The 24,936-nt window shown below is 45.4% G+C and overlaps 1 protein-coding gene across 4 annotated transcripts in view; it reads right to left on the bottom strand.

Annotated features, from left to right (window-relative positions):
* Positions 1-24,936, bottom strand: part of LOC119979502 (multiple epidermal growth factor-like domains protein 6) — a 451,484-nt gene that overhangs the window by 19,919 nt on the left and 406,629 nt on the right. For all 4 annotated transcript variants that reach the window (XM_038821813.1, XM_038821816.1, XM_038821815.1 and 1 more), the window contains 9 exons: positions 19,390-19,515; positions 18,147-18,278; positions 16,423-16,551; positions 10,589-10,720; positions 5,110-5,238; positions 4,398-4,526; positions 2,855-2,983; positions 1,920-2,048; positions 1,049-1,177 (listed from right to left, as the gene is read on the bottom strand). In XM_038821813.1, coding sequence (XP_038677741.1) covers positions 1,049-1,177; positions 1,920-2,048; positions 2,855-2,983; positions 4,398-4,526; positions 5,110-5,238; positions 10,589-10,720; positions 16,423-16,551; positions 18,147-18,278; positions 19,390-19,515 — 1,164 coding nt within the window. The remainder of the gene's footprint in view (positions 1-1,048; positions 1,178-1,919; positions 2,049-2,854; positions 2,984-4,397; positions 4,527-5,109; positions 5,239-10,588; positions 10,721-16,422; positions 16,552-18,146; positions 18,279-19,389; positions 19,516-24,936) is intronic.

Genomic DNA, 24,936 nt, shown 5'->3' with positions numbered 1-24,936 from the left:
TCTACAGCCACAGCATAAAGAAAGGCAAGGTTTCTACAATTCATGGCGTTATTTATTATGTACTTTCGAGAATTGGATCACATCGTACATTGGGATGGGGGGGGGGAGAGGTTGGGAGGATTGGGGGGAGGGGGACTGTATGTGTGAATAGTGACTATGGGTGATTCCTGATTCCTTTTTGTCATTTGTTTATATTAACATGCGGGCTGATGTTTGGGGTTTGGTGGGAGGATGGGATCGTTATTGATATGGGGATCGACATTACATTTGTTACTGATTATTGTTTATTGTTGGGTGTAAATTTGGGAGAAAATGTGAAAAAGGAGAATAAAATATTTCTTAAAATAAGAAAGGCAAGATTTGTAATTCAATTAATTAATTCTGAAAATAACACCAAGTCCTTCATGAATTCAGAAGATCTGTTTACAAAATGGAAATGTAGTTGTTGAAATTATTGGACTGGGCTACCAACCCAGGGAATGTGAGTTCTAATCTCACGACAGGCGTTTGAGAACTTGAATTCAGTAAAAATGGCCATGTTATAAAAATCCAACTAGTTCACTGTCTCCCTTAGGAAAGGAAACCTTGCATTCGGACCTCGTCCGACTTGCATGTGACTCCAGATCCACATACCGAATCACAGAATTGTTATGGCGCAGAAGAGGGCCATTCAGCCCATCGTGTCTGTAACAATGTGGTTGGCTCTTAACCGCTCTCTGAAGTGGGCTTACAGGTAATCCAAAGTTGTACCAAACTTCTTATGAGGGAAGTGGGGACGGCCAATAAATGCCAGTCTTGCGACCAGTGTTCACAGCCTCAGAATGAATGAAGCAATGATTGGTTGGTGGGACTTTGTATTCAGTTTCGGGCTGTGGGCATCACTGGTTAGGCCAGCATTTATTGCTCACCCCTAACTGTCCTTGAGAAGGTGATGGTGAGCTGCCTTCTTGAACCACGTCAGCCCATGTGAGGTAAGGTATATCCACAGTGTTGTTAGGGAGGCACTGACAAGTCCCCTCGTTGGTTGAAGGAAATATATTTTACTCACAAATTTCACATTTGTCACCTATCCATCCTGGCCGGCAGGTACAGTGACCACTCTGCCGATCGCACAGCCCCCCGTTTAGGCAGTCACACAGTTGTTGGCAGGCGAGCCCATACTTTCCTGGGGCACACTCTGTTGAAATCAAGAGCAGGTTACCATCTATCGATAAGCTAGTCAGCCACTGAAAGCTATAAACACAAATCAGCCCAATACTTAAACCTAGTAAGCAATCATGACATTTACACCCGTCAAGACAAATCAAAGCTTATACGGGGAGAGCAAAAGATCCCTTGGCGCCATTCAAAGATGTGAATATTCTCAGCACCCTGACCAAACAATATCACCATAATCAGATTATCCGGCCATAACTCATTGCAAATTACTGCTACATTATAATTGTAACTACAGTTCATATGAGGAGGTTTTGTGGCGCAGTGATAGTGTCCCCTGACTCTGTGCCAGAGGCTCTGGGTTCAGGTCCCACCCCAGCATTTGATGGCCAAGGAAGATGTGTTCAGAACGCAGCTGAATCTCAACTGCAAATCCTTCCAACACGCCAATGGCAGGAGAGATTCCTAGTCAGCCACGCTTGATGTGGAGAGGAGCCCCTCAAGCTATAAGCCTCTGGCAACGGATTAGTGACCTGTTCCAGGAATTATTAGCGAAAGTCTGCCTCAGCGCACCACTAGGTGCAGGAAATGAATTGGAATTGGAACACTTCATATGCCTGACACTGGCTGTGAATTTCCTTCAGGACTATAAAACTGTAAATCTGTCTTTCCTCTGATATACACACAGAGTATTCAATGATCTTATAAAACTTTTTGAACAGGCAAACAAAAATCAGCAATGCTTGTTAGTTTTCAGTACTTACCCAGCTCGCATGCCACTCCCGCCCACCCTTCTGGGCATGTGCAGTGACCAGTCACGTGATCACATGTTCCACCATTTCGACAGATGCATCTTTGCAAGCACCCGGTGCCATAGAAACCAGCCGAACATGCTGAGAAATGCAAGCAGTGGCAATTAGATCTGGACGTTGTGATTGTTTCCAAGGTTCTGCACACCCAACTAAACACTGGTGAACTCTCAAGACATTCTAAGAACACCACTGGGTCCAGACACAACATTCGAGGAAATGGGTTACTGGAGTATACAGTTAGGCCCCAATACAGGTCGTACTTCATGTACATGTAAATTATGAAATTCTCCCATCGCGGGCAGGGGAGGTCTTTGAGAATTACGTTCGCATCCAGTAGGTTACAGGTGACCAGTGGGGTTTGAGTGTAGCATTGTCAATTCTGCTGGATACTTTCCTGAAGGTTCATCCCACACACACTAGCAGCAAAGAATGGTGAAGGGGAGGAGGAGGCAGGAGCAGGTGAGGATTGAGGAGGAAGAGGCAGGGAAGGCAATGATGGGGAAGCAGGGGAGAGGAAAGTGAGAGGGGAAGAGAAGGGAAGGGGTAAGGAGGAGAGGGAGGGGTAGGGAGACAAAGGGAAGGGGAGAGGAGGAGGGGAGATGTAGGTTCTCAGAGAGGGGTGTCTCTCTGAGAAGCTGTGGAACTTTATAGCTGTTCAGTTGTGGGTGGATCCTGGTCACAGAGCACCTTTCATTGAACCATGAAATCTACAAAAGCTGACACACACGCAGACCAACTTGACACAGACTCCATAACATACAGCCTACAGGAGGCCACTGAGAAAGTCACAGAAAACACACGTTCCCTTTCCTGCACCGTGCCTGTGTTTATTATGACCCATTTCACAAGGTGGTGGCTGGATGGATTTGGTATAAGGCAGGACGTACCTCTCTGGCATGTGGCTCCCATCCAGCCAGGAGCGCAGCTGCACTGCCCGGTCACATGATCACAGCGGGCACCATTTTTGCAATGACAAGACTGGCTGCAGTTCTCCCCGAATGATTGCCCCTGGCACGCTGCACAAACCGGGAAACAACATGAAAGGATAAAAATCTACTCTGAGCGCACAAAATCTTAGCTTAGCTTAACAACAACTCAACCTGCTTTTACACAGCACCTTTAACATAATAACAGATATCACAAAGGCATTTCCCAGGATTGACTACCAAACAAAATTTGACACCAAATCAGAAAGGAGATATTCGGGCAAATGACCAAAGGTTTACTCAGAAGGTAGATTTTAAAAAGAGGCAGAGTTTTAGGAAGAGAACTCCATCACTTAGGGCCTCAGCAACGGAAAGCATAATGGCCAATGGTGGGTGATTCAAACCGGATATATGTCGGTCGAGTTACATGAGGTGGAGCAAAGGTCATGTTACTGGGCTATCAGTAATCCAGAGAATGTCAGTTTGAATGCCACAATGACAGTTTGGCAATTTGAATTCCGTTCTTAAAACCCGGAAATAATAAGGTGGTGTCAGTAAAAGTGAGCATGAATTTGTTGTGAAAACCCAAGTGGTTCACTGATCTCATTTGAAGAAGGAAATCGGACATCCTGATCATCCGATCTGGGCCCGCTAGTGAGTCGCTCCCACATTTGCCGATTCTTAACTGCTCTCTGAAGTGTCCTCCTATTTCTCCAACCTTCCAGGGCAACTGGATCTCCTTCCAATTCCAATATGAGTTTGGAAATAGTTCAGGGATGGGCTGTGGGCGAGGTCAGGGTTCAGCTTGTCAATGATGCCATCGCACTGAAATAACCTGCTGACAATTCACTGCTTCGGCACTTATCTGTAGAATGACAGATTGGAAGGGATATCAGAGTACCTCCAGCACCCTTAGAACTGGATATCAATCAGAATCAGTCCTGAGTGGAGAAAGCTGGAAAAAGACATTGATTTAGGACCAGTCAAATGGTCTAATTAATGACCAGTTCCTGTGTGCCAACCAATCCAATACCACTAGACTCTGATATTATTGGTGCTGAGGATTTGCTTTGTTGGATCGGGAACAACAGCACAACAACCAAGTTGTCAAGAGCGTTGAAATATATTGGGCTGGTTTAGCTCACTTGGCTAAATTACTGGCTTTTAAAGCAGACCAAGCAGGCCAGCAGCACGGTTCGATTCCTGTACCAGCCTCCCCGGACAGGTGCCGGAATGCGGCGACTAGGGGCTTTTCACAGTAACTTCATTGAAGCATACTCGTGACTATAACGATTTTCATTTCATTTCATATTGTGACAGCCAGCATGGCACAATTAAACAGAAAATGTTGACAGAGCAATTATAATGGGAAATGTTGTCGGAAAAGTGTATGTGACAAGAGATCATAGCAACAGAAAGCAAGGTTCATGGATAGCAAGCGCCTTGACCTCAGTAAGATTCTGAATAATATAAAAATGTGAAAACTGTAATTTGGTGAACTCACACTGATTGCAGCTCAGTCCAATCCAGCCTGGAAGGCATGCGCAGGATCCCGTCACATGATTACAGTGTCCACCGTTGTAGCAATCACACATCTGACGACATTCCATGCCATAAAACCCATCTGGGCAAGCTGGGAAATAAGCATTGGTAGATCAGCAAGCTCACTAGCCCATTTGTACCAGTGTCCACAGAAACGTAAGGAACATTTTAACCTAATCCATTAGGTTGAGACATAGAACATAGAACATAGAACAGTACAGCACAGAACAGGCCCTTCGGCCCTCGATGTTGTGCCGAGCAATGATCACCCTACTCAAACCCACGTATCCACCCTATACCCATAACCCAAGAACCCCCCCCCCCCTTAACCTTACTTTTTCGGACACTACGTGCAATTTAGCATGGCCAATCCACCTAACCTGCACATCTTTGGACTGTGGGAGGAAACCGGAGCACCCGGAGGAAACCCACGCACACGTCCTGTGCAGACTCCACACAGACAGTGACTCAGCCGGGAATCAAACCTGGGACCCTGGAGCTGTGAAGCATTTATGCTAACCTTCATGCTACCGTTGTATTTCTAATGGTCCATTCACAAAAGGCATGGTGCGTGCAATAACTTTTCCCTTTTAATTACTTCACCCCTGCAAAGTCTGCATATTTTAATTTGCAATCACTATACCAGAAAAAAAACTATCACAAATGCAACGTACCTCGTTCACAGAACGTTCCAAGCCAGCCTGAGGTACAATTACACGCTCCACTCACGTGGTCACAAGCAGCTCCATTCTCACACTGACACCTGTAGCGGCAGCCTGCTCCGTAATTACCTTCAGGGCACTCTGAGCAAAGGGAGAAAATGAAGGCCTGAGGATTCTGTAACTGGGTTAGGCCTGAGGCACTGGAACTAGGTTTGGAGAGGCCTGAGCAAGGCACTCTAACCATGTTAGATTTAAGCCTGAAGCACTGTAATCAGGTTAAGCTTAGGCCTAGACTCTGTAATTGGGTTAGAACATGCGACTGAGATAATCTAACTGGAGATGCTCTGGGACAGAGGCACCTGTCAAGATATTAGCAGAATTGGTGCACGTTTGTGGGGCCTGACTCCGATTGAGTTTCTGTCCTGAGGCTCATTATAATTCTGCGGGATATGTACCCTGGAGAGGGTGTGGAAGGATGACTGCAAAAGCGTTGGAAAGCATGCCACAGGGCTTGTCACTATCGGAAAAAGTTTTTAAGAGTATGAGTATGCAAAACACTTAAGCTCACTGAGTTAATTGTTCTGTGTTCACTCTTCCAGTGTTCCTACGGGTGACATTAAAGAATTAGTGTTGGATGACATATTTCTTAAAATTTAAATTTTAATGTATCCAACCAGGTATCATTGGAATGTAGATGAGAGATCCCAGCCCCAACGGTTAAAGAGAGATTGGATCTAACATTGTTACCTCGCTTCTCCATCAAGATTCGGTCTTGGCCAGGTTGCGTAACACCTCATGCTGTTTCGAGCCCCACTCCAGAGACCTGAGTACATGTGCAACCTGGCACTGCAGTCCTGGGGGAGCCTTCTGTTGTGGAAGGCGCTGTTTTTATGGATGCAGCGCATTTGTTGTGAAGGGATTAACATGGCACTATGAAAACCAGAGCCGAGAGTTGGGAACATAGGACCAGGAGTGGGCCATTCAGCCCTTTGAGCCTGTCCCGCTATTCAATGAGATCATGGCTGATCTGTGATCTAACTCCATACACCTGCCTTTTATCCCTACCCCTTAACATATTTGCTTATCAAAAATCTATCTCAGATTTAAAATTAACACTGACCTAGCTACAACTGCTATTTGTGGGAGACAGTTCCAAACCTCTACCACCTTTTGAGTGACACAGTAAGAAGTCTTACAACACCAGGTTAAAGTCCAACAGGTTTGTTTCAAATTACTAGCTTTCAGAGCGCAGCTCCTTCCTCAGGTGAATGAAGAGGTATGTTGCAGAAACATATATATAGACAAAGTCAAAGATGCTGGACAATGCTTTGAATGCGAGCATTTGCAGGTAATTAAGCCTTTACAGATCCAGAGATAGGGGTAACCCCAGGTTAAAGAGGTGTGAATTGACTCAAGCCAGGACAGTTGATAGGATTTCTGAATGGTCTCGCCAATGTACCACGCTTCGGGACATCCTTTCCTGCAGCGTATGAGGTAGGCAACGTTGACTGAGCCGCACGAGTATGTACCGCGTACCTGGTGGGTGGTGTTCTCATGTGTAATGGTGGTGTCCATGTCGATGAGTTGGCACGTCTTGCAGAGATTGCCATGGCAGGGTTGTGTGGTGTCGTGATCGCTGTTCTGAAGGCTGGGTAGTTTGTTGCAAACAATGGTTTGTTTGAGGTTCTGTGGTTGTTTGAAGGCATGTAATGGGGGTGTGGGGATGACCTTGGCAAGATGTCACCATGCAGACGCTGCGACAACGGATGAACGGACATCGTGTGACAATCGCCAGGCAGGAATGTTCCCTTCCAGTCGGGGAACACTTCAGCAGTCAAGGGCGTTCAGCCTCTGATCTCCGGGTAAGCGTTCTACAAGGCGGCCTTCAGGATGGGTGACAACGCTAAATCGCTGAGCAGAAACATATAGCCAAGTTCTGCACACATGAGTACGGCCTCAACCAGGACCTTGGATTCATGTTGCATTACATTCATCCCCCACCATCTGGCCTGGGCTTTCAAAATCCTACCAACTGTCCTGGCCTGAGACAATTCACACCTCTTTAACCTGGGGTTATCCCTCTCTCTGGATCTGTAAAGACTTAATTACCTGCAAATGCTCACATTCAAAGCATTGTCTTGCATCTTTGACTTTGTCTATACACATGTTTCTGGAACATACCTCTTCATTCACCTGAGGAAGGAGCAATTCTCCGAAAGCTAGTGTTTGAAACAAACTTGTTGGACTTTAACCTGGTGTTGTAAGACGTCTTACTGTGCTCACCCCAGTCCAACGTCGGCATCTCCACATCATGGCTACCTTTTGAGTGAAGTAGTGCTTCCTAACATCTCCCCTAAACGGTCTCGCCCTAATATTTAGATTATGCCCCCTAGTTTAAGGATCTCCAACCAGTGGAACTGGCTTATCTTTATCTACACTGTGCACAAACAGGCTTTCATATTTGTCTCCAAAACATTAAATGCATTTCCTAAAGCACTTCATTGACTGAGAGTATTTCATTGAGGTGTCCTGAGTCCATGACAGGAGCTATAAAGATTCAAGTTCCTTCCTTCAAACTTGGCATTGTTCTGTACAATGGACCTCAGTTTTCACCCAGATTTCTTTGTGCTCCAGCTCTAGTATCCTGCATGATGAAAACGGGCAATGCTGGAGCCACTCAACAGGTCTCACTGCATTTTCTGTTTTTATTTCAGATTTCCAGCATCCTAATATTTTACTCTCGTGTTAGCATCCTACGTGTTGCTTGACTATCAGAAGCTCCTCTCCCTTCTCTTTGTAAACTGGCAAGACCCCCTGAGTTTGGATCTGACTGGGTCATCTACTGCTAAACCATTAAACCATTTCTAAATAGATGTGTTTCATCAATTGAATTGTAAGTTGCACAGGAGTCTACAACTGCATCTCAATTCCCCATTACATCCCCAAGGTCATCACTTAGAACTAAAAATAAAAACAATCATGCTATGTAGGCAACCTTATTCCACTTGGAGACTGACCTCAGGGCCCCTTCCCTGCACACACAAGGTCCCGATATACCAATATTAATTATTATTTATAGCAGTCATCATTGGAATCCAGTTTTGCAGATGTTTGGAGATATTTATCAGCACTTTGAAAGCTCTAGAGGGTTTTTTAAGAGGACTGTTTAAAGTGCTACAGTTGCAAAGATTTTCATTCGTCTTCCTCTCTCACCACTTGACTTGCTCTTTGTTGAATTTGGCATCAAAAGATGTACCTTTAAGTGCCACAGTGCTGGGCCAAACAAGCTCACTGGGACCGATTGCACATTAAATCTCTGCCAGATGTGAACTATTTTATATCCAAACTATGATTTTGATAAGGAAAACAACCCAACGTCACAGATTGAGTGAGATTAACCGGATCAGGGCAGAACAACATAAACATGACAGCAATTCCAAATTCAGCACAATCACCTAAACTGAAGCAATGCTCAACCGGCTGGAGGTCTTTTCTGTATAAAAAAAAGATGGTAGCCATGATGTGGAGATGCCGGCGTTGGACTGGGGTGAGCACAGTAAGAAGTCGTACAACACCAGGTTAAAGTCCAACAGGTTTGTTTCAAACACTAGCTTTCGGAGCACTGCTCCTTCACCTGAGGAAGGAGCAGTGCTCCGAAAGCTAGTGTTTCAAACAAACCTGTTGGACTTTAACCTGGTGTTGTAGAACGTCTTATTAAAAAAAGGAAAACTAGGAAGGGTCCTGATACGGATCATTAAGTTTGTGTTAGGTTAAGCACACAAAAGAAGGTTTCCACTGGTGGCAAATCCAAAATTAGGGAATTATAAGCATAAGGTGGCTCATGAGATTTCCAGGAAGGAATTCAGGAGAAACCTTGACTCACGGAGAATGGTGAAAATATGGACCTTGCTACCACATGACGTGGTTGAAATGAATAGCAAAGAAGCATATTAAAGGGAAGCTAGATAAGTTCATGACGAGAAAAAAACAGCAGGATACATTGGCCCGCAGTGAGATGAGGTAAGATGCAAAGTAGCTTGTTAAGAGCTCAAACACTGGGACAAATGGCCTGCTTCCGTGCTGTAAAATTAATATAATTCTGCAATGCAATTTCTGGTAAATCTTGGTATGTATTCAGTTTGCTGTATGTAAGGTATTGTTACAGTAACATTTAGACTTATATCTTAAGCTTCTGGGTCCCCTATTTTGGTTCGTTATCAGGGATTTGGGGCATTCAGCTGGAGCCGTGCCAATTGGTAGCCACCTTTGGAGTGTCTGAATTGCCAGGGCTGCAGACAGTGACAAAGTCACTAATAGCCTGGAGGCGAGTTCTGTTTGGGCGATTCGAAGGAATTTCTACACCTGGAGAAGTATAAGTATTTTTTTATTCGTTCATGGGACGTGGGCATCGCAGGCTGTGCCAGCATTTATTGCCCATCCCTAATTGCCCTTGATGGGACAGTTAAGAGTCAACCGTATGTAGGCCAGACCAGGTAAGGATGGCAGATTTCCTTCCCCAAAAGGAAATTTGTAAACCAGATGGGTTTTTATGACAATCGACAATGGTTTCATGGTCATCATTAAACTTTTAATTCCAGATATTTATGAATTCAAATTTCACCATCTGCTGTGGCAGGATTCAAACCTGGATCCTCGGAGCGTTACTCTGGGTTTGTGGTTTACTAGTCCAGCCACAATGCCACAGTGCCCCCGCCTTCCCATATATACCTTGAGGGGGTCGGTGGAAAGGTGGCAGCCTTTCATCTCCTTTTGTGGGGGGTTGGTTACTGTCAGCTGTTAGGAGGAGGGGAGGGGGTTTGTCTTCTTAGTTGGGTGAAGGGTGCGCTAAGGTTTTGTTTTTTTATGAGGGGGAAGGGATTCAGGGGGTTGGGCTGGGTGTAATTTAGGGATAGGATGGAGTTGGGGTTGTATTATTGGGGGGTTTGTTTGTTGTAATGAACAAATAAATGGCTTGAATAAAAATATTTTAAACATTTTTTTAACCACCTCATCACAACATTGAAAGTACCTCAAACAAATAATTACTTTTGGGGTGCAGTGACTATTGTTATTTAGGAAAAATATTTAAATATTCAATGCTATAAGAAAGAAGGAGCTTGCATCTGTTATAACCTCAGGACACCCTGAAGTGATTTACAGCCAAAGAGTTACTGTTGTAATGTAGGGTAATCCAATTTGAAGACAGCAAGGTCCTGGGAAGATTAAGGAGATAAATGATATTGTTGGTGAGGCTGCTTTTATGATGTTGTTGGTTGAGGGATAAACTGTTACTGATAAGTTTCTGCACATTGATTTGCAGGCACACTAACAAGGTCACTGCATGCTCCTTCTGGAGCATGCTCCCAATCAGAGACATCAAAAATCATGGGGGTCTGGATTCCTGGTACTTGCTCTAGTAATGAGATGCTCACTTCTGGGAGGGCAAGTTCACTAAGTGACCACCGGCCTCGCACTTCTAAAAAATACTTACTCTCATCACAGCGCTGAGCAGTAAAACCTGCCTCACAGATGCACTGTCCTGTGATACTATTGCAGCTCCCATCACTGTTCCTGCAATCACAGATGTTCACACAGTCTGGACCCCAGCGGCCGGCATCACAGGCTTGAAAGAAACAATACAAGGATTAATTCCCTGGCCAATACACTGAGGGGATTTGTGGCAGACCCTAATGGTTATTTACTAACCATTTCAAGTACCTTAACATCAGCACTTTGGTGGTTACTATTGACCAGAACCTCAACTGGACTAACCACAGCAATACTGTGGCACAAAAGCAGGGCAAAGGCTGAATATTCTGCTTTCTCTTGGACCCCTTCAAGTCAGGTGTATGATGGAACACTTACCATTCATCTGGATGTGAGAAGCTATATCAATGCTCAAGGTTCTCAATGCCATCCACGAGCAGATTGACTGACTGACGTCCTGCTTCTGGAATCAATATCCACCCTTTTCGCACACAATCTACAGGAACACACTCGAGCTACTTCCATAGCACCTCCCAATCCCATGGTGCCATGGAAACACCATCAACTCTGAGTTCCTCTCACCAAATACTAGCCTGAGACATATAACTTTAGCACAGGGCTAATTCGCTGGCTTTGAAAGCAGACCAAGCAGGCCAGCAGCATGGTTCGATTCCCGTAACAGCCTTCCTGAACAGGTGCTGGAATGTGGCGAATAGGGGCTTTTCACAGTAACTTCATTTGAAGCCTACTCGTGACAATAAGCGATTTTCATTTCATTTTTCATAACACTATTCCTTCCTTATCATTGGGTAAAAATCCTTGAAGTCTCTACCTAACACCTTTGTAGGAGCACCATCATCGCAGAGATTAGAGCAGTTCAAGGAGATGGGTAATTAGGGATGGGCAATAAATAGAGTACCAAAATGGCCTATGGTATATTTTGTAGCTTTGCTGACAGAGCCAACACATTGGTGAGAGGTTGAAATTATCTCCCTTTCCAACCTGTAGTCTCGGCGTAATTTCTAGTGATATGTCTTGGTAAAAATGCACACATTCAAAGACATTTCTCCTTGTTTTCTCTTTTCTATCTTGATGTCCTCCTTCACAATGGACCTTGATCTTTCTCCTTGGTTTCTAAGTAATACTTGAACGTGATGCTTGGGAGCCGATGTTTGGTAAGGGACTGGGAATCTTGGTGAAGTTCAAGTACATTTGATCTATCAATTAAACAGGTTGACCTGGAGCCAAACCTTAAATACTTGTCAATTAGTCCCACCCTTCTTCAATATTGAAGCACAGGGAAGAATTTTCCACTCTGTAGACTAGTGGGGTGGCTGGTGGGAATGTTGTCGTCATTCCTAATGGTTATCAGGTCGGATTAATCCACACGATCTTCCACTTTTCTGCTCATTAATTATATATCATTGAGGATATCACTGAGCTCACCATCTCATGGAGGTTCTTCCAGAAACAACATCGTAATCCTTTACTGGAGTGGGATCAGCAAACATAACAGGCATGCATCCTTCCAAACTGCTCTTTCATTCATTGTGTTCATTGTCAATCTATTTATCTTTATGGAGGGCAAGGTCACCAACAGCAGAAGGGAGAGAGCCAAGCCTGGAAGGGAGACTCCAGTTGGGGACACTCTCCACCCACGATGAGCAGACAGCAGAGTTTGCTGGAAGGGACAGACACCGTTCCTGCCCGGAAGACAAGATTAGCGCCCTCCTTATTAGCCAGTGATGATCCAGTCAGTATACATCGGCCATATGCAGACAGTGACTGTGAGAGACCTAAGATGTTGGGTCCAATGGCGGGGGGAGGGGGGAAGGCATGAATTTGTCTACCCTGCCATTACCTCATGGGGTCAAAGGTCCTGGAACCATATTTAAACAGCATCTGCACAGACATTCACTCAATGCAGTGCAGGTATGTTGTTTCATTCTGGTTCTCAAAGAAGAATTAAACCCTCTGCTCCATGGTTCAGCGAGGCCTCCCTGGGGATTCTCCTCCAAGCCATAAAGGAAAGGTGGGAGTCCTCTTTTCCCCAGATGGGTGCAGGAGGTCCATTAACCTGACCATACCTGCCTGATGGGAGGTGGTCAGGGAGGTCAGTGCCCGTGGCCACCAAAAAAGAACCTGCAGTGCAGGAAAGGGATGAATGATCTGATGCGCTCTGGCAGGGTAAGCGAAACACCTACTCACTCCAAACTCACACACTCATAAGAGCATCAGGGTTAAAGTCCACAGGGATGTCACACACTACGAGGGAAGCAAAGGCCGGAATGTCTGCCTCTTTCTCCTGGATTCCCGGGTCTTCCGACACCCTGAAAATCGTCACCTCTGGACTCAGTGCCACCCTTGTTTTTAACACCGTGGGCATGACATCTGCAAACCCCTGCCAAAATCCCCTAAGCTTCGGACATGCCCAGAACATGTGGACATGGTTCACTGCTCCTCCCGCACATTTTGCACACCTGTCTTCCACCCCAAAGAATCTGCTCATCCGGGCCACTGTCATGTGAGCCCAATGAGCGACCTTGAATTGTATCAGGCTGAGCCTGGCACATGTTGTAGATGCGTTGACTCTACTCAACGTGTCCGCCCATAGACCATCCTCTATCTCTCCTCCCAGCTCCTCCTCCCACTTGCGCTTCAGCTCCTCAGTCTGTGTCTCCTCTGACCCCATAAGTTCCTTGTAAATGTCTGAGACGCTACCTTCTCCTATCCACCCTCTGGAAACTACCCTGTCCTGAATCCCCCTTAGCGGTAGGAGCGGGAAGGTTGACACCTGTTTACATAGGAAGTCCCGTACCTGCAGATACCTGAATTTGTTTCCCCTCGCCAACCCAAACTTCTCCTCCAGCGCCCTCATACTTGGAAAGCTCCCCTCTATAAACATATCCCCCATCCTCTCAATCCCTGCTCTCCGCCATATCCGGAACCCCCCATCCATACTTCCCGGGGCAAACCGGTGATTATTACAGATTGGATTACAGATTACTACACTTTTCTCCCAAGTGTACCTTACAATGGTGTTTATTTAAGACAGTGAGTTTTTGGGAACAGCAGAAGTCACTGCCAGGCACCGTAACCTTTCATGCCTCCCTGCAGTTTGTTTTCATCTCTGCGCTTAAAACTGAACATTACTCTTTTCTCAGTTTGCACTCGCTCCATGCATGACTGTTATATTCTTTGTTATAGCCGCAAAGAGAAAGAATGAGAGGTGGCACACGTCGAGTTTGTATAACATAGTGCAAGGGGTTTGTTTACAGGATGCTGCTCAAACAGGTATAAATGTCAACTCCCCGAAAGTCCACAAAATGCCCCAATGACGCCATTGTGTAACACGCAACATTACACCAGCCAATGGTGTTATTCTGATTCATAACACCCCTCCCTCTTTATTCCTTTAGTGTCTCCAGCATTTTTACTTAATCATTTGAATACAGATCCAACACATTATGCCATAACTAACATGGTTATGTTCCGGATACATATGTCTATTAGTAAGACAATCTCTTGGGTGGACATCTGTCTTGTTTTGGCAGGACATGACGTTCAAGAACTTGGCTCTTGGAGGTATTAGGAGTGTCTTCCTGTACACTGGTCAGTGTTACATCTGGCGACACCAACTGAGGAACTGTCTCTGGTTGTGTGGATGATTCTGTCGCAACTATTCTGCAATTTTGGCAGTTGTCATCCTCAAGTTGGGCAGGTCACTGTCCATACTCTCTGTGGTGAAAACATCTGGTACAGATTCTGTACTCTCACTACGTGCCGATAATAATTGGTCAGTGTGCAAACGCCAAATGCGTTCATAATCAGACCTGTTTTGGCGAATACAATTGCTGGAGTCCATTTTATGTTTGAGGTGTAATTTCTCACAACACGTTCCCCACGGTCAAAAACTGCTTTTGGAATCTTGTTCCCTTCTCGCCACTTACTCTGATGTTGTTGCTTGACTATTTCTGAAGTTGAAGGGGGAGTCATAAGGATGAATTGTGTGCGTAGTTTCCCTTTGAACATCAGTATAGCTGGTGAGCTTTGTGTTTTTGTTGAATGTGCAGTGTTTCTGTATGTCATTAGACATGTTTAAGTAGAGAGCCTTTATCACATGAAACCTTCACTGCATTGCTTGAGCGATTGTATGAAACGTTCAGCTAAGCTGTTGGTAGCTGGATGGTAGGAGGCAGATTTGATATGGCAGGTGCCACACCCCTTCAGGTAGTCCTCAAACCCAGCTGATGTGAACTGAGCACTGTTATCGCTCACGAGTTGTTCAGGTCACCCGAATCTTGGGAATACCTCATGAAGCCTTTCTATGGTCTATTCTGTAGTTGTTGATTTCATGCTGGCAACCTCCAACCACTTCAGATGCGTGTGAACCATGACCAGAAACTTGTAACCTTCGACTAGTCCTGCATGATAGAATTTACATTGCAGAAGGAGGCCATTTGGCCCATCGAGTCTGCATCGGCTCTTGGAAAGAGCACCCAACCCAAGCCCACACCCCCACCCTATCCCCATCCCCATAACCCAGTAACCCCACCCAACACTAAGGGCAATTTTGGGCACTAAGGGCAATTTAGCATGGCCAATCCACCTAACTTGCACATCTTTGGACTGTGGGAGGAAACCGGAGCAGCCAGAGGAAACCCACGCACAGACGGGGAGAACGTGCAGACTCCGCACAGACAGTGACCCAAGCCGGAATCGAACCTGGGACCCTGGAGTTGTGAAGCCATTGTGCTATCTACAATGCTACCGTGATGGTTTTATTGGAAGTGATGCTTTGTCACATCTTCTGAGTGCTCTGCAGGATCTGTGAAGGTAAGACGCTGTCATTGACTGCTGTGTCAATATTGACTGGGATACATCTCTCCCAAATGCCAAAGCAATGCAGCATGCACACTTGGCGCGCTTCCGACGAATGCAGGATCACAATATTTGTAAATAGTCAATGTTCCTACTGAGCCACTGTCTGTGAGGACAATGAGAACATGACGTGTAGTTTTGGTTGCATTCTGTCGAGTAACCCATCACTGCGTCCTGATGTCCAAAAGCAGATTGGGGCTCTGCATTATTCATCCATGAGAGCTGTTGATTGGAGAGATGGTGCTGTCCGAATGTCGCTCCCTCTTGAAGTCATTAAGTGCTAGCCATTGGCACACATTTTTCCTGTTCGCGCCGCCTTACTAAGCGGCTGTCATATTGGCCTGAGTGCATCCATGTGGCATACCAGCTGCTTGAGGGCGACCATGCCCACTGACGTATTGACACCACGGTTGAAAGGACTGCACAATGTGTAGTTACTTAAGGAGATGTGCGAGTGGAGTGTGAATCACATTCCACAGGGGGCAATTTGAAGCTTTCAAGACTGATGTAGATTTATTTTTGTTCGGTAAGGATATCAGGGGATATGGAACAGAGGCAGAAAAATGGACTTGTAATAGAGTTCAGAGTTCAGCTATGATCTAACTGAATGGACTGTTGCTGTTCCTAACAGGTATACCCACCACTTACATATCGCTACGTATTACATTATCTTGGTGGATTCTGTAAACAGCTGCCTATTTGTATCATAGTAGCAACAAACTGCATTTAAATAGAACCTTTAATATTGTGAAATATCCTAAGACACTCATAGGACTGTAATTAGACAAAAAATTGACTGTGATCCAACAAAATGATATATAAGGACAGACGGCCAAATAAATTGGTCAGGAGGTGGGCTTCAAGGAACATATTAAAGGAAGTGAGAGGAGTGGAGAAATTTGGGAAAGGGAATTCCAGAGTTTAGGGGTTAGGTGGCTGAATATATATGGTTCTTACCTCTCCTGCAGTTATGGCCAGTCCATCCTGGAGAACACGTGCAACGCCCTGTCACTGGATGGCAATGACCTTCATTCTCACAAGCACATCGCATCTGACAACCTGGGCCATACTGACCCGTGGAGCACACTGCAGAGAAAAATAAACTCACATTCGATTTCCAGTTCTGCGTTCTCAAAAAAAGTCACAATGAAAATATTACGCTCTTTCCAGAGATTATTTTTGTTACATTTTTGTATCAAACCCAATTGTCATCCAGCACCTGTATTTCTTTGTGTTAAGTTTCCTGGTTTTGGGGTTTTCCTCTAAGTCTTGGCCGGCACTCGCATTTTGATTTGAAGAACTTGAGTTGAGTTTTGGAGGGAAAGAGAAAAACGTCGAGGGAAGGGATCTTGCAGATGGATAAAAGATAAAGAGGAAAACAAACCACCAAATGTCAAAGATCGAAATAAACTCAGATCATGCTGGCAAAACAACAGGTTATTGTACCTCTGCACCAGAAACAAAAACAGAAAATACTGGACAATTTCAGCAGGTCTGACAGCCTCTGTGGAGAGAAAAGGGAGCTGACATTTCAAGTCTGGATGACTCTTTTCATAGAATCATAGAATTTACAGTGCAGAAGGAGGCCATTCGGCCCATCGAGTCTGCACCGGCTCTTGGAAAGAGCACCCCATCCAAACCCACACCTCCACCCTATCCCTACAACCCAGCAACCCCACCCAACACTAAGGGCAATTTTGGACACCAAGGACAATTTAGCATGGCCAACCCACCTAACCTGCACATCGTTTGACTGTGGGAGGAAACCGGAGCACCCGGAGAAAATCCACGCACATACGGGGCGAATGTGCAGACTCTGCACAGACAGTGGCCCAAGCCGGGAATCGAACCTGGGACCCTGGCGCTGTGAAGCAATTGTGCTAACCACTATGCTACCGTGCTGCTTTTCTGTTTTTGTTTCAGATGCCATCATCCGCATTAATTTGCTTTTATCTGCAACAGAAAGATAGTTTGACACTTCATAAGTGACGTGAAGGAACTTTTGGAGTTCATTCTCTTCCCATGCTCCCCATAGTCTTGCTGAGGTGCACCTTCCCTGCCCCCGCCGCCCCCCCCCCCCCCCCCCCCCCCCCCCCCAAAACACCCCGATACCTGAAGGTGAGCAGGCTTGCTGAGATTCCATGGTTACCTCACCTGAATGGTCAATATTCCCCAGTGAGCTAAGGCGGTGAGTCCATTGGTTAATCAGCTGTGGAGCTGAGAAACTCCAATTCATTCCCAGAGATTCTAAGATTTTTTGCGCTGAGATGTTGGATTTACCAACCAAAGGAGGCAACAAGACTAAAGAACAAACCTTTCAAGCATTCCAGGAAATTCATGGACAAAGGATAGGCCCTAAGTGTGGCAATAGGAAATCTGAAACTCCCTCAATGGTTGTCTAGGCTGGAAGCCAATTTAAAGTTTCAAACTGAGATTGCTAGACTTTTGTTGGTCAAAGGGTGACGGAACCAAAGCAATGGAATTAAGCAAAACAGTCAGAAATATAAGTACAAATGGGAATAAACTGCCTTACATTGGAAGCCACGCTGTTGAGGTGTATGGTCCCTATTTGTATGAGGAGTATTAGGGGAGGGCTTAAATCAGAGCTTCTGATGAAGTGAGCTAGATGGTCAGGTGGACATGTTTGACATTAACCAAGCTACATATGGCAGAGTACCTACTGTTCTGACATAATGTCCCCATGAATCCTGATGGACAGGTACATTGTCCAGTCTTCTTATTACAGGTCCCATTATTTTCACAGATGGGGCAAGTCCCCTTGCAGGCGAGGCCCCAGTGACCCTCTTGGCACTCTGTGTGGAGAAATCAGAGGGACACAACAGGTCACAAGATGATGGGAAATTTAATGTCGCTTAAATAACAAACAAATGCAAAAAAAAAATTTCATTCATATTTTTGGAATAGGAATTTCCAACCCTATTGATTGATTGATTTGATTTGACTGGTTGATTGATTTGATTTATTGTCAAATGTACCGAAGTACAGTGAAAAGTATTTTTCTGCGACCGAGCAAACATACACAGTACGTACATAGTAGACAAAAAAAAAATCAACAGAGAAAATTGACAATACTAAAGTTTGATGATTCTGCCTTTTCAATTGAACTTTTCCCTGTTCTCTGGAAGGGATTGATTCAGGCTGTGGGCTCTGGGTCCATGAGTAACCAGGCACCCTCTGGTACCTCAGTACAGTGACCTGGACAGTGAGTACGAGCTGGGCGGGAGATCTTTCCTTGCCAACCTCGGGCTGGTCAGTGTGGATTATGAACTTGAGTCTTGGTGAGGGGCTCTCTCAAGTGACCCAAACACCCGTGCAAAACCGAAAGCCAAATACAGTCCCCAGAACGTATAGCGGCCCCACTGGCATTAACTTCAGTGGGCGATCAAACTAAAAAGGCTAAGTTAACCAGCATATTTTTTAAAGAAACAAAAATTCTCCACTTAACCTCTCCTAATTGTTAGCTGATGTTGAGATAATTGCACTTATACCAGGTGCAAGCAGCTGATTGGAACCACTTGAAGACAAGACCAGCTGAAATCAGCAGAGTCCTTTAAATGGATAAGTACTTATAAAACAGCCAAAACAGCCAGCATGATTATTACGGAATAAGTGGGCCTCCGCCATTGACCCCTATGGTGATGACACATGGTTAGCGACATTTGCTCAACATAGCTGACTGCCCGTTGTACGTGTGGACAGTGCAGGCGGTGGGGACTGTATACATGACACTTACTGGAACAACTGTCGGGAAGAATTTTTATATGGCAGTGCCATTCAGGGATATGTTAGCACAAGTTGCAACATTTATATTGTTTGCAACCGTTTACGATAATTCTGTTCAGGCTAGATTAATGGAGAGGAACACATAAAACAAAATGCTGCTCGTGACCTTTGCCCTCTCACCTTTCTTGCAGCCAGGGCCCATTTTACCCAGAGGGCAGCTGCATCCTCCTGTCACTTTGTCACATGGAGCTCCTCCGCAGTTACACGTCTGCAGACAGTTCACGCCAAACCTGCTGCTGGCACATTCTGTAATCAGGAGGGGGGTGGAGTCAGTTCTCTGGTACAATGTGCCCAAGCGAATGATTTCTGTCTGATGTATTAATCAGTTGAGCTGTTTTATAGGGAAGGATCTAGAATCTGTCCTATTACATTAAAACGCTGTTAGCAGCCATAGCCAGATTTGGCTAATTGGGAATGCAGATGTGGCTAAATTACATTATTGATTAGTAAATAAGGTCCAGTATTGGACACAGTTGTTGGTCATGTGGTATTAGCACGCATATTCATGCGTGTAAATTTAATCTTTTTGTGCATTTGCTGCTAAAATGTTCAGAGGAAAAAGCAGAGCATGTGCGTGCTTTTAATCACGTGTGCTTTACTTTGTGCTTATTATCTACATAGAACATAGAACAGTACAGCACAGAACAGGCCCTTCGGCCCTCGATGTTGTGCCGAGCTTTGTCCGAAACCAAGATCAAGCTATCCCACTCCCTGTCATTCTGGTGTGCTCCATGTGCCTATCCAATAACTGCTTGAAAGTTCCTAAAGTGTCCGACTCCACTATCACAGCAGGCAGTCCATTCCACACCCTAACCACTCTCTGAGTAAAGAACCTACCTCGGACATCCCTCCTATATCTCCCGCCCTGAACCTTATAGTTATGCACCCTTGTAACAGTTACATCCACCCGAGGAAATAGTCACTGAACGTCCACTCTGTCTATCCCCCTCATCATCTTATAAACATCTATTAAGTCGACTCTCATCCTCCGCCGCTCCAAAGAGAAAAGCCCTAGCTCCCTCAATCTTCCCTCATAAGACCTACTTTCCAAACCAGGCAGCATCCTGGTAAATCTCCTTTGCACCCTTTCCAATGCTTCCACATCCTTCCTGTAGTGAGGTGACCAGAACTGCACACAATATTCCAAGTGTGGTCTCACCAGGGTCATGTACAGTTGCAGCATTACCCCACGGCTCTTAAACTCAAGCCCCCTGTTAATAAACGCTAACACACTATAGGCCTTCTTCACGGCTCTATCCACTTGAGTGGCAAGTGTTCGCAGTGTTTATGACGGAGATGAAAAGGCAGGACACCAACAACGACACCCAGTCAATCCGTCTGAACCAGCAGAAAATGGGACATCCACCCAACTACAAGCAGCTCCAATAGCACAAAGAGTGAAAAGCATCCAAGTGAATTCTAGATAGAGAACAGGAGCTGGTCTGGATGTGTGGGAGGGGGATTGGTTCTGGAGGCAGAGCAGGAGTGGGGGTGGGTTTGGCTAGAGAGCAGGACTGGGGGTGGGTCTTTATTTTATTCGTCCTTTTGAAATGACCCTCAAATTTGGTTCCAAGAGGGCTTGATCCCATAGCACCAAACTGTCCAAAGTTTGTCAGCCTCGGAAGGCCTGGGGACGGGAATTCTTCAGGATGGTATGGATGTGAAAAGGAGGAGAGACTTTACACTGATCAGACTGTAGCTCGGGAATGTTTGATACTAATACTGGCCGTCTGAATGGAAAGTGTTCCATTCCCCAGCTTGATATGTGGACATCATAGTGGACAGAAAGATGGAGTGGAAAAAAAAACAGGTGAACCGCTGGGCTTCCATAGTCTTGCCCAAACCTCAAAGAAACTTCAAAGGTAACTTCACAGCAGTGAGGTAAATGAATTCACAGGTGCTAGTGGTTTTAATGAATGCTTCAGTAGATTTCATGTAAAAATGCACTTTAATAAGTTTGAAATTACCAGTCCAAAAAAGGCCTGCTGGGAGGCTCATTGCAACCATAAGGAGACAAAGGAAAGCACAAAGAGGAGCCGACAGATGCATTTCTAGACCTGGCAGGGGATGGCCTTTGGTCTGTGTGACTCCTGCCTGGATCTTCGGCTTTTATCATCTCTTATTAAAAAATAAAAGGCTTACACTTGTGTAGCGCCTTTCACAACCTCAGAATATCCTAAGACGCTTCATAATCAAGTACTGCAGTCACTGTTGTAATATAGGGAAGGGTGGGAACACCGGAGCAGGAAGTTCAGCAGTAAACCTCACATAGTTTGCAACTGTACTACCGTGAGCAGCACGTAGCACGGTAGCACAGTAGGTAGCACTGTGGCTTCACAGCGGCAGGGTCCCAGGTTTGATTCCCGGCTTGGGTCACTGTCTGTGCGGAGTCTGCACATTCTCGCCCTGTCTGCGTGGGTTTCCTCCGGATATTCCGGGTTCCTCCCACAAGTCCCAAAAGATGTGTTGTTAGGTGAATTAGACATTCTAAATTCTCCCTCAGTGCACCTGAACAGGCGTCGGAGTGTGGCGACTAGGGGCTTTCCAAGGTAACTTCATTGCAGTGTTAATGTAAGCCTACTTATGACACTAATAAAGATTATTATTATGTTTGTACTCACGGTAGCATGGTGGTTAGCATCAATGCTTCACAGCTCCAGGGTCCCAGGTTCGATTCCCGGCTGGGTCACTGTCTGTGTGGAGTCTGCACGTCCTCCCCGTGTGTGCGTGGGTTTCCTCCGGGTGCTCCGGTTTCCTCCCACAGTCCAAAGATGTGCGGGTTAGGTGGATTGGCCATGCTAAATTGCCCGTAGTGTAAGGTTAATGGGGGGGATTGTTGGGTTACGGGTATACGGGTTACGTGGGTTTAAGTAGGGTGATCATTGCTCGGCACAACATCGAGGGCCGAAGGGCCTGTTCTGTGCTGTACTGTTCTATGTTCTAACATAGATAGACATAGAACAGTACAGCACAGAACAGGCCCTTCGGCCCTCGATATTGTGCCGAGCAATGATCACCCTACTCAAGTTAACGTATCCACCCTATACCAGTAACCCAACAACCCCCCCATTAACCTTATTTTTTAGGACACTAAGGGCAATTTAGCATGGCCAATCCACCTAACCCGCACATCTTTGGACTGTGGGAGGAAACCGGAGCACCCGGAGGAAACCCACGCACACACGGGGAGGACGTGCAGACTCCGCACAGACAGTGACCCAGCTGGGAATCGAACCTGGGACCCTGGAGCTGTGAAGCATTTATGCTAACCACCATGCTACCGTGCTACCCTCTCCAACCCTCATCTCTGGCAATGATTTGGCAGCTTCATTAAAGTGAATTTTGGCTATCTGTCATTTCACTTTGATTTTGTCACTCACTCCTGGAACTACTTCTGGCTTCAGTAGTTTCTTAGCTATTGGAGGAGTATTATAGGTGTGGCATGATATTAGTCGTCGAACTGGATTACTTTTCATGCCTTCAGTAGGTGCTTCTCTTCACTCTGAGATTACCTTTTACACACGTGTGCTGGATTCCCTCAATCTGTTGATGATCCGTTTGGCAATTTTCACTGCTGCCTCAGTCATTCCACTTGACTGGAGATAGGTGGAGATAGGTGGAGATGATGTGTAGTGCTGAATATCCCAATCATTCATGAAGCACCTGAATTCTTCAGCCGTAACCTGAAGGCCTTTGTTTTTCATCACAATATCAAGCGTGCCATAGCAACTGAAGTGTGCTTTCAGCCATTCTACAATCTCACTGGTGGTCATTGACATCAGCTTGTTTCACTCCCAGTAGTCTGAATAGTAGTCGAAGGGGATGAGATAAGTCAGTTCCACAGAAAGTGAAGAGGTCTACTCCAAGCTTCATCCACGGCCTGCCTGGGATGCTTCAGTCATCTTTAGTTGCAACTTCTTATTCATCTTCAAGTTCATCTGACTTGAGGGTGATAACCTGTTCTTGGGTGAAGATTGATTTGTCAGGTTCATTGTCTGACATCTTGCCAGCAACCATCTTCATAGGTTGGCTTTTTTTCCTTTCAGCAATCCATTTGCAGACAAGGTAATTCAGCTTCTTACATTTAGAGCACTGCTTTCCCCCACACTGGACATCCTTCCTTTTCTTTGGTAATATTTAAACCCAGTACTCCTGCCTTGACCTCTCTGCTGACCCTGCTGCAAATAGTTCTTCCCTATCATCATTGTCTTGTGTTTGGAAAGCCTGAACTGCCTCTCAGGTGCAAAACCTAATCAGTTTTCCCATCAATACTCAGCAGTTGACCATTGACCACTTCAGAGTTCATGCGCATATCGACAGCCTTCCTGAGAGTATGTTTCTCTTCTCTCAGAAGATGTGCGCTCATGATGGGATCTCTTGTTTCTAAGGCAATCCTATCTCTGATCTGTCCATTCCTCAGTTTCTCAAGCTCACAGGATTCAGCTGGATATCTCAGTCCAGCCACATACTGATTAATGTTCTCCCCCTTATCCTGAGCTCTGGTGTTGAACATGGAACATTCATTATCATTAAAATGGGTCATTACGGCTTCCAAATTGTCAAAAGACTGGCTTTTCTGCTCCTCGGTGAAGCCTCGGATGCAATGAAGACTGTCGTACTCTTCCCCAGCACTGATAACATAGTTGCTACTCTTGTTTGTCTGTGTTTTTTGTTTAACTTTGTGGCAATTTCATAGTTTTGACATTGAGACTGGAAGAATTCCCAATTTATTTCCAAATCTCCCTCTATCTCCATAGGAGCAGGTACGGGAATACTCAAAGCCATACTGACTTACCCAGTGACCAATGTCCTGTACAAAGTGTCAGACTGACGTTTTTTATTCTTTGCTGTTTCTTATAGCTGCTGGCTCTCTTACAGCTATCGAAATCCACTCCATTTCAGCTGCACATTCCTGACACCATGTTTAAAGTGGTGGATGAAATGGCCTCTGCTCTAGCTCACGTGTTTATACACCAAGGGTGACCTCGCCGGTTACATGACTATACAAGCTTTTGGCAATGAGTCTTCACTGCCCAGAGGCAGTGACCAAAGACCAATCCTGAACATTTTCAGGAGCAAAACATGCCCAATTTCACCAATTGATTTTGGAGGAGGGCAGTAAAGCCTAAATTTGCATCAAATTCCAATGGATTTACCCTTCAAGATGTGATGAATGTAAGAAATTGTTCTATTTTCTATTTTTTGCAGTTCCTAGTGGTTATATCCTAAGATACCACTCGGTAGGCTCTCAAAGTAACTGCTCTACTTGGAACATGGTCACAGCAGACGACCCCCTGTCCTTAAAGCATCCCTAAGAAAGCAAATATCCCTGTCAACTCATGGGAGTCCCTGGCCCAGACTGACCAAAATGGGGAAGACACCAAACACATCAAAAACCTTTGTCAGGAACATGCAGTAGCAATGTTAAGGCATCAGAGATTTGGGCACAAACCTCCAAACTATTCATCTACTTAATCCTTCGAAAACCTCCTGGATTGTGCATTGGATGTACCTGCCATCTCAGAATTCATCAAACTGGACAGGAAGCAAGTCATCCTGGATCCCAAGGTACTACCTAAGAAGGGGAAGAAGTATGTGTCCCCACTCCAAACACATCAGACCCTATTTTGTTAGTATCTGGGTAGGAGGTTGCCGGTCTTCATGTTT

Source organism: Scyliorhinus canicula, chromosome 16, assembly GCF_902713615.1.
Source record: "Scyliorhinus canicula chromosome 16, sScyCan1.1, whole genome shotgun sequence".
NCBI classification, from domain to species: Eukaryota; Metazoa; Chordata; class Chondrichthyes; order Carcharhiniformes; family Scyliorhinidae; genus Scyliorhinus; species Scyliorhinus canicula.
Note: the sequence above shows the minus strand (reverse complement) of the source record. Positions and strands in the feature narration are given on the sequence as shown.